This window comes from Impatiens glandulifera, chromosome 1 (genome assembly GCF_907164915.1).
Source record: "Impatiens glandulifera chromosome 1, dImpGla2.1, whole genome shotgun sequence".
In the NCBI taxonomy this organism is placed as follows: domain Eukaryota; kingdom Viridiplantae; phylum Streptophyta; class Magnoliopsida; order Ericales; family Balsaminaceae; genus Impatiens; species Impatiens glandulifera.
Genome location: NC_061862.1, coordinates 67,461,133 through 67,471,798, shown reverse-complemented (window position 1 = coordinate 67,471,798; position 10,666 = coordinate 67,461,133). Strand labels below are relative to the sequence as shown.

Genomic DNA, 10,666 nt, shown 5'->3' with positions numbered 1-10,666 from the left:
TCTTTATATGAGTAATTGATCTTTACAGTTGTACGCGTTCGTTTACGTTTCCCTTCCGATTTTCTCTGGCGCGTGTGCCCCTTTTTTCGAATTGATTGGCATACGCTCCCTTTTTTCGAATTGAATTGGCCCGTACAGGTTTTAAATCGATACACTCGCAAATGTATCGATCTAATTGACTTGAGAGTCGCCACTTTAGTTTACTTCCCAAAGAAACTAAAGAAAAGAAAAATCAGAGATTCATTTTAAGAGTCCGGTGTTTGGTTACGTATTAGGAAAGGGCCTACGGCGCTATGTCCTATACGCCTGTCTTTACAGACAGTCTCTACTCCTAAGTAATTGGCCATATGATGTTTGAAAGATTATTACGTTTTCATTCTGAGTTCAGAACTCTTTTGCTTGTGTGAGAAATCTTGATCATTTTGCAAGGGGCTAGTCCTATTCATGGGGGTATTTGACAAGGATAAGGCATTGAAAAGTGTTAAAAGGCATTGAAAGACATCAAAGAGCATTGCAAAGCATAGAGCAACATTGTCAAAGAAAAATGAGAATCAGAATTCCAGAGAAAGATCAAATGAGGATAGCTGAGGAGAATAACAATTCGATTGTAGGACTAGAATTTTATTTCTTTTGCTCAAAGGAGAGAAGAGAGTGGATTAACTTAAGGTCCCAAGTGTTTCCCGATTTAAAATTTTCAGAGTTAAAGAGAACTCCGAACACAACACATTAAAATGAGTCATTTTCAAAAATAATTCTCAAAATCCCAAAAATTTCATATGATAGTCAAAAATATTATTAAAAGCTCACAGGAATCGAGTTTGGAATTTTCGGAGTTATAGAACCCCCGATATGACACTACAAAGATAGACATTTTTCCAAACGGGCCCTAAAAATTCCGGGAAAAATTATTTTTGAAGAAAATAATATTTTGGAGTTTTTGGGAAAATTTGAGAAGGTTTGAAAGTGGTTTGAATGTTAGAATCATCATCTTAAGGTGGTTTGTTAAAATTGGGAAACAAACAGGACCTAAGTTTATTTTATTTTTAAATTTTTTTTTTTTAAGTTTAAATTAAAAATAAAAGCAAAAGAAAGTTTAGGGTTCAATTGAAAGGAAGGAAAGGGTTCAAGGACTACTTTAATTTCGAATTAATAAATTAATTCGAAATTAAAGTTTTCAGGTTATTTTAAAAATAAAAGAGGTCCAGGGACCTCTTTGTAACTTCAACAGAAGTTGGGGAAATCGAAATAGAAGAAAAGAAAATGAAGCCACCGTCGGCCTCCTTTCTGTCTCCGGCGAAGGAGATTTCCGGCGACCCTGCGTCTGAGTTCCATCTTCCACAAACCGATCCATCTCAGCCTGCGCTAGATCTTTTTCATCCCACAACTGATTAGACGGAAATATGAGAGTTCCAGAACCGTCATTCCCAAACATCATCACTGGTTTCGCAGAAGTACCACCACTATGTGGTAAGGCAGGCATTGAAATCACATCACCAGGAGTATTGTTTGAGGGAGTTGATGGGGCTGAACTTGGTGAAGGGTCAGCAGTGTTGGCAGTCCCCGAACTATTGACAGGACCCGATGATGATACAGGCTGCTTCCTTTTTCGACCAGTCTGGGTTTTTGAAGTCTGATCATTTCCTCGAAAGGAATTAGACATGCTATCACCTGCAGTTAAGCTTCCCCACCCAACGATTTTATCTTGGGGATGAAGACTATGATTAGAACTCTGGGACTGTTGTGGACCAGAGAGAGCATGTTGCTGAAGTTGGTTATTGTTCTGTTGTTGCTGCTGCTGTAACTGAGCCATTTTTAACTTGATCAACATATCATGGTCTCCTCGAGGCAAAACACCACAACCGGCTTGTAATAGCGATCCAACATTAGAAACCACATCTCCCATAGGATTTGGAAGGCCATCTTTTCCTAGATTCATACTTCGGTTATCAAGAAGCATCCTTAACCTCCTTGTTTCCATCTCACTTGCTGATGGGGAAGTCATATTCTGCTCCAGAAGAAGGTCTCTAGCTCTCATTGATTCTTCTAATATTGCAGCATGTGAAAGGGCAACTGCTACCTGATCAGTAGCTACTTCAACAAGCTCCAGCCCATGACCATGCCATTGCCTTGTACTATCTGAGGGAAGCATCAAAACCATCAAAGCATACCGCTTTGTTGACAGCTCTGGCCAATCATTGATTTGGAAGTTAGAGAGATGCAAAAGTGGTACTCGAACCGCAACCACTTCTCCAGGCATGTGTTTTCCTGCTGTTGGTCGTAATTTTGCCACAGGGGAATTTGGGGATATTTTTACGGCACAATTAGTAGAGAATACTTGATTTATCACAGGTAGTTGAATGGGTACAGTAAACCCCACTGGATTTTGATGATGTAGAGTGTAGGAAAGTTGAAGCTCCAGTCCAGTACGTGTTGGCATCCATAATGCACACTCCTCTAATGACAAAGTTCTACCCAACTCAACAAGAGTAGTCCTTAATATTGTATGTCTATCAAAAGTGCTTCTAATCTCATGAGTCAACATTCTAACGTGTCTACCAGTTTCTTCCTGTGTACGAATCAAGCCCATTTCTCGATCAAGTTCTGCAGCCTTGTTTTTCAGAAAAAGTTCCTTAGTTTTAACACTCAATAAATCAGGAATAATGTGCACAAGCATGAGGGCTGTTGCACAAGATACCACAGCAGTCAAAACTTTAGCCGTAGTCATGACAATTGCTACAGTTCTAGTATGCATGCCAAATGTCCATAAGTTAATAAGATGTGTTGCACCACACAACACGATGAAAGCACCAAACTGGACAAGCACCCATCTATAGGAGAAGACAGCAGATTTCTTTACAAAGTAAATGAGCTCCAGTGGTATAGAGAAATAGGCAAGTGCAATGAAAAAATCTGATATATATTGATACTTCATCAATAGTTCATCAGCTGGCCATTGAGGATCAATGCAATTACAGGACTCCATCACAATTCTGACGACTTAATATTCCTCTTAAACAAGCCTGCAACTGCGACCTAGAGAGAGAAGCGTGATGGAGATGAAAGAATAACCGGTGATATGATCATCTGATGATGAAGATGAATGGAGCGGAGGAGAGAGAGGACTGGTTTCTAATCCTATCCTCAATCCTAACTACTCCTAATCAAAGATCTATCAGCCAAAATCTAACAAATATCAGCCAAGCATTCAATCAATTGAAAATAACTACAGCAGCAAAGGAAACATACTTGAAATTTGAATGAAAACAAACTGTAATCACACTTCTAATCATCAAGCGGCATCGGTGTTCATAACCGATGCCTCCAATCAACCTTTCAAGAACATCATTCAGTTTGAATGTTTACCTGATTAGCAAAAAGAGATGAAACAAAATGAATCAGCCGGATTCGAAGAAGCTTCAGCCAAAGTTGTTGTCGTTCTTCGTGTTCGTTGATCCAATCGTCCAAGGCAATGAGCTCGAATTACTCCTTCTCCTTCTTCAACAATGGCAGCAATCTCCAAAAACTCTCTCGGATTTTTTTAACCGCTCCTCTAGCTCCAAGAACTAAAAATAACTGCTCTCTCTCTCTAAAATTCACCAACTGAAAAACCTGACTTCTTCCAACTCATCTTCCCCCTCTTTTTTAATTTTATTACAGGGGTTCATTTGTAATTAGCCCAAAAATTGAAGGGCACGCTTGGAAGAAAAGAAAAAATATATATTTTCCCTTTTTTTTTTTTTTTCGTTTTACTCCTTTTCCATTTTTCTTTCTTTGCACCTTCACACTAAACGAATCACCCCGGTCGCGTTTTTGCTCATAAAATTGTGAAAATTTTATGGTCAGTTTTAACACCACGAACATGAATCTCCTTTTTGAATGAACCCAAACAGACCTTCCTATCCAAAGTTATGATATTTTAAAGCCACCCCTCCATTTCAATCTTTTCAATCCCGCGGTTTTCAATTTCATAACTTTAATAGCCCATAACTTTGTGCACAGAGCTTTCCCTACAATGAGGTTAGTACCATTGGAAAGGCAAGACTCTTGCCTACATCCCCATGTTCTCCTTTGCTTACGAAATGGTCCGTGTTGGTCAGGAGACTAGCCTCACTAAAACGTGTCAGTTCACGCATCACCTTTGCTGCGGGCGACTTGGACTGAGCTTCAGGGAGAACTGGGAGAAGTATTTGGTGTCGTTGGAAAGGTAATTCAAAGGGCTTTCCAACGGTAGCTCATACGCTGAATATGGATCATTGGTGCAAAAGATATGATTTTTAGAAGTGCAACATAGCTTCAGCTAGCTCCCAAGACTTGAATCGGTAGTTTTTCCTTCTTTTTGAGCATTTTCTGCACAAATTTGCAAACAATAACATTATACTCAAAATTCAAGATTTTTCAAAACGTACAACATGAACGTGTCACGGGTTGGGAAAACAGAGTCGTTATGAAATTCGACCTTTGGATCGTTCTCTTTTAAGCTTTACCGGGTCAGTTTTCCACGAGGTGATTCTATTTTTGTTTTCCCGGTTCAATAAGCAAACATGAGTATTATTTCGGGCCGGGTTTTTATTAGGTATCTAGGGTGTAAAAATGGGGTGTCTACAACAGTATCTATCTAATTATGTGTAATAGATAAATTTTGTTTTACAATCTCCAACTATGTGTAATAGATGTTGATTTGTATAAGGGTAACTTTAGTATTACGGTCTTCATTTATGTGTAATAGATGTTGATCTTTATAAGGGTAACTTTAGTATTACAGTCTTCAGATGTGATCTTTATAAGGATAACTTTAGTATTGCAGTCTTCAATTAGGTGTAATAGATGTTAATCTTTATAGATAACTTTAATATCACGTTGTTTTAATAATATTACTTTTTAATTCTGACTAATAGATGGATGCTAATGATGCTGAATATGACAATGATGAAGCAGATGATTATGACAATAATAATACAATGTGTATAGTTTTTGAAACTATACAAAATGAACAAGAATTTTGTTATTTGCTAAACATGGTTATGATATTTGCTAAACATGGTTATGATATTTGCCTATGAGAGATATCAATCTACATTTCATTGTATTCCTGCATCTATCAATCCTGCACAACTTAGAACAACCACAATAAATAGGATAACAAAACACAATGATACTACATGTATTGACTTGTTAAGAATGGATAGAAGGGCTTTCCTTTGTTTATGTAACCTTATGGAAATGTCAGGATTATCTCACTCTAAAAGTGTGTCTCTAGAAGAAAAAGTAGTTATATTTCTCTATATTTTAGCTCATCACATTAAGATAAGGAATGTTTCATTTGCATTCCTTCGTTCTAGATGGACTATTAGTAAATATGTGCATGAAGTATTAAAAATCCTTATACGTCTTCAAGCTGATCTTCTCAAAAAACCAGAGCCTTTGCAAAATCTCATACAAATGAAAGGTGGAAATGGTTTGAGGTAAATAAAAATGTTTCATTCTTAACAATGACATTAAAGTTTTTAATAATTTTGTATACATTAAATAGAATTGCTTAGGAGCTTTAGATGGAACATATATTCCTGTAAATGTGGGAGAAGATATGAAAGCAAGATATAGAAATCGAAAAGGACAAATTACAACAAATATGTTTGGAGTTTGCTCTCATGATATGATGTTTATCTATGTGTTACCAAGTTGGGAATGTTCTGCTGCTGATAGTAAAGTTCTAAGAGATGCAATTAATAGAAATTGTGGTTTAAAAATTCCTCGAGGTAAGATATATATTTAGATACAGTATATATGACTATATGCTACTACAAAATTTTAATAGAAATATTAACTTAGCTACATTAACACAGGTTATTATTACTTAGTAGATGCTGGATACACAAACGGAGAGGGTTTTTTAGCACCGTTTAAAGGTTATAAGTATCATTTAGGATCTTGGAGTGTTGGAAGATCACCTTCTAATTTTGAAGAATTTTTCAACATGAAGCATTCTGCTGCAAGAAATGTTATTGAAAGAACATTTGGTTTGCTCAAACTTAGATGGGTTGTACTAAGAAGTCCTATGTTTTATCCAATTAAGACACAATGTCGTTTAATCATTTCATGTTGTCTATTACATAATTATATAAGAAGAGAAATGTCAATAGATCCTATGGAAGAATTACTAACAGAAGAACATTTACAACATTTGAATCCTCAAATTGGAGACAATGTAAGTGCTATAGAGACATCTGATGATTGGACACAATGGAGAATTGAGTTAGCAAAGACAATATTTCTGTAAGGGAGATCAGGAAGAAATAGTGGGAGTAGAAGATAGATGTTTATGTGTAATATTTATATTTGAATGTTATAACTTCAAATTTTTTTTTGTTTAATACTATGTGTTTTGATTATAGTGGAAAAATTATATTCTGTTTTGATTAATACTATCTGTTTTTTATTATGTTTTATATTATCTTTTATGTTATGAATGCTTAGGTATGGATAGTCAAGATGATGATGCACAAGCTCATCAAATTAATAAAAGAGGGAAAAGGAAGGTTATTAGTAGAAGAAGTTGGACAGACAAAGAACAACAAGTTCTTATTGGAGCATTGAAAGATATTGTGATCTTAGGAATGAAGACAGATAACGCATTTCGTTCAAGATATCTAAATGTTTTGTATGACAAAATGGTAGTTGCGTTTCCTGGTACTGACTTGCGCCCTACGCCACATATTGACTCAAAAATTAAGGTTTGGAAAAGAATATACACTTTTGTTGAACGAATGCGTACTTTATCAGGATTTGGATGGAATGATATAGACAAAAGCATTATTTGTGATGCTGATGTTGTTTGGGAGTCACATGTAAAGGTAAATCATTTTTAGTTAATGTTGCATTTAATTTTTTTTAGTGAAGTTTTATATTTTATAATTTTTCTTTTGACTAGGTTGATCCTAATGCACATGGACTGAGAAACAAACCTCTTCCATTTTATGAGGACTGGTGTATTGTGTTTGGAAAAGATAGAGCAACTGGAGAATTTGCTGAAGGACCTGCAGAAGCAATGGCATCAATGGAAAATGAAGTTGAAAATGATGATATGGATAATCAAAATGCTGAAAAAGAATCTCTACCGGGATTAGTTAATGCAAGAACCAGTGATGTGGAAGAAGGAAGAAAAGGTAAAAGAAGTAAATCTGATCCTATGATGGCATACATGAAGGATCTTAATGTCACAATGAGAGAATATTTTACAAAGTCATCAGAGAATTTAGCTGCATTAGTTGCTAAACAAAGTTACCACCATGATTTGTCAGCGAAAAGAGTGAAAGTATGTGAAATGATTTCTCGACTTCCTCTTGATCCAATTGATAGGATAGATGCAATTATTGCTATCACGGCTAAGTCACAACTTGTGGACATCTTTGCATCCTTGACCGATGATGCCGACAGGTTATTGTTCATTGAAAGACTTTCTCATTTGACTAGTTAAGAAATAATAGACTTACCGTACTTATTTTTGTAAAATATAACTGCTGTATGGTTTTTAGACTATTAAGTCATATTATATATGACATGTAGGCATATAATATTTTTGTAAATGTATAACATGTCACTTTTGCTTTTGCAAAACATTGACTGTTTGATGGTTTTTAGACCATTGGGTCATATTATATATGATGTGTAGGCATATATAATATTTTTGTAAATGTATAACATGTCACTTTTATTTTTGTAAAATATTCACTGTTGGATGGTTTTTAGACCATTGGGTCATATTATATATGATATGCAGGCATATATAATATTTTTGTAAATGTATAACATGCCACTTTTGTTTTTGCAAAATATGCATTATTGTATGGTTTTTAGACCCTTAGGTGTTATTATATATGACATGTAGGCATATATAATATTTTTGTAATTATATAGTTTGTGGAACTTACAAATCATGTTATTCAGTTTGAATATAATATATTGTGTCTATTTTATACAAAGAATTGTGTACAATAAAATGAAGTTTATAGATATGTGAATGTAAGATTGTTTTATGGCCATATGAAAATGAGATAATTAATTTGGTATAACATGCTTGTGTTTAGTGATGGAGGAAGAATATGACCCATAATTGTGACATGATTAATCATATACAAGTGTCACAAATTCTCAAGTTAATTTTTCAGCTAGAGTCTTGAAAAGTGAATCATAATTAGATACAATAGACAAGAGAAAAAACATCATAAATGATTTGAGCATAACTTTATCAACTTAAGCTAATAAGTTAATAAGAATGACCACAATGGAAGTGAGAAAACCACAAAGAAATTCACCGCAATGGTCAACATTTGTTCATCAATTTATACTTCTTCACCATATCATCTGGCCATTTTGGGCTAGGAATGATAGCAGAAATACCGCTTGTGGTAATTTTTTTTTTCAATTGTGACATATTCAATCTGACATGGGACTATATTTTTATGGTCATTTATAAATCACAGATGATGCAATAATTATCTAATATTTTTGTTATTATGTCACTTATGGTTATTTGTTTTTTTTAAAATAAAAAACTAATAAAAAAATATATAATTAAATAATATTATTATTTTTTAAATATTCATATGATAATTAAATTTACTTTTGTTAATTTAAATATAATTAATAATAAAAACTAAAATAAGATCTATATTAAAATAATAAAATAGTTTATATAAATATAAGGGTAAAATGGTCTTTTACTTTTTTATTACTTTTCTTACACCACCAACCAAACACAAAATTATAAAACATATATAATTTATACATCTTTCATACTTCTAACCAAACACATATAATCTATATAATTTATATATCTTAATACTCCCATATAACTTATACCCCCTTACAGCTTATACCATATAAATAGTACTACGTACCAAACGATGCCTAAGAAACTTCCCCAACTCCCATCATTTGTTAATAGAAATTTCTATATGGTAAGACCATTGTTTTTCAAAACTACTAAATGTACCAAATCTGGATGTGACTTATGGGCTTCATACACAACATATCGATTAGGCTGGCTCGGAACAATCCAAATTAGAACATGAACATAAACTGAATGTTTTAGATTGCGATGGAAAAATCTCGATTGGTTCAAGGGTCACAAGATAATTTAGAAATATAAGAAAGAAACAAGATGCATACATATGGACGGTCGGTGTGAGTTGCCACCGTATTGCTATTTTTTTAGGAAGTTCTCTATCTTGATTCATTCTTAATGATTCATATACAATCAAAATTTGTGTTATTCACTTCAAGAATGTATATAAAATGATATAAAATATTATGAATTATGGCAACCTGAAATCTTTACATAACATATATATATATAATACTGATCATATTTCTAAAACAGTCAATAAAATTGAAAGCCAATAATATCAATATAAAAGAATGCATGCATAGTGCAAATAAAAGTTAACAATATTTCTAGAACATCATACCTCTAAATAATAATTTCAAATTAACATATTGAATTTTAGAAACATCCCTATGTCCTAATTATGAAAAGATAGAAAAAAAACAACTAAAATCATTCAATACCTCTCCAAGGTGAATAATTATTTTGAATATTTTTACAAAAAGAGAATTGGACTTTTTATTGAGTTGCAAAATCATGCACCCAAAGTATACATTATTTTTTAGTAAAACATTGAAATAGAGAGTCAATTATTAATTTTTACAATGTCAAGAATAATAAATTTACAAGTGTGATATGCTCAGCTGAAACAACCTTATGTTTAACAATGTCACAGGTTGCGATAACAAATGTGTTTGACACACTCCCATCAGTTTGGCGAAAGAAACAAAAATACACAACAAAAATATCAGTAAGTAGAGACCAATTTTCTATGACAACATTGATTTAAGGGTAATAATGCGGATATATGACAAGCCAGCCTAACCATATATATATAAATACCAATTCATACTTCCTATGGTTCAATTGATATGGATAGATATAATATGAAGAGATAGCAAGAGAAATAGAGTTGAAAGCCAAAGTTCCAATAATTATATAAACGCTATAATTTCAAAATAAAATGTATCATGCATCTAAATAATGAGAATCACTGCGAGTTAGTTAGCTATATGAAAATGTATTTGACATCAATTTCCAATCAATAATCAAGAATAGTGTGTCACAATTTAGTAGCTTAATTAGGCTTCAAACCTTCTCATGATCACACTAGCTCAAGGTGTCATCTTATGTTGAGTTTCCATAACAGATGACCACTAAAAACAAATATATATATATATATATATATTGATTGTTAAGACTTTGAATATATTATAGATTGTAACAAGACTACATTTAAGATAATTGAGTTAGTTTTTCCTTACATTGTTTATTTTTATAAGCAATAATTTCAATAAGAATAAAACTTGAGACCTATTATTAGAAGAAAAAAGATTCAATGAATATAGATCCAAATATAACGAAAAACAACAATGAATTTATGAATATAAATTATAGTAAGTTTTGATATATTATAATCTTCAAATAATCTCATCCAATTTTAGACATGAATAAAAAATATGAGACAAAATAGTGTTTCTAAATATTAATGATTTACAATAATCGATTGATAAAGAACACTATTTGTATGTAAGATTCTTTCCATTTGATGATAAAAAATTG

The 10,666-nt window shown here is 32.9% G+C and overlaps 1 protein-coding gene across 1 annotated transcript; it reads right to left on the bottom strand.

The window, feature by feature from the left end:
- Positions 1 to 1,174: 1,174 nt before the first annotated feature.
- Positions 1,175 to 3,116, bottom strand: LOC124930917 (ethylene receptor-like). The gene has a single exon (XM_047471290.1). The coding sequence runs from the start codon at positions 2,981 to 2,983 to the stop codon at positions 1,175 to 1,177; it is 1,809 nt and encodes a 602-aa protein (XP_047327246.1). The 5' UTR covers positions 2,984 to 3,116.
- Between the last annotated feature and the right edge of the window lie 7,550 nt (positions 3,117 to 10,666).

Excerpts from the sequence above, each read along its gene's own strand:
- LOC124930917 (XM_047471290.1), bottom strand. The coding sequence starts at position 2,983 with ATGGAGTCCTGTAATTGCATTGATCCTCAATGGCCAGCTGATGAACTA.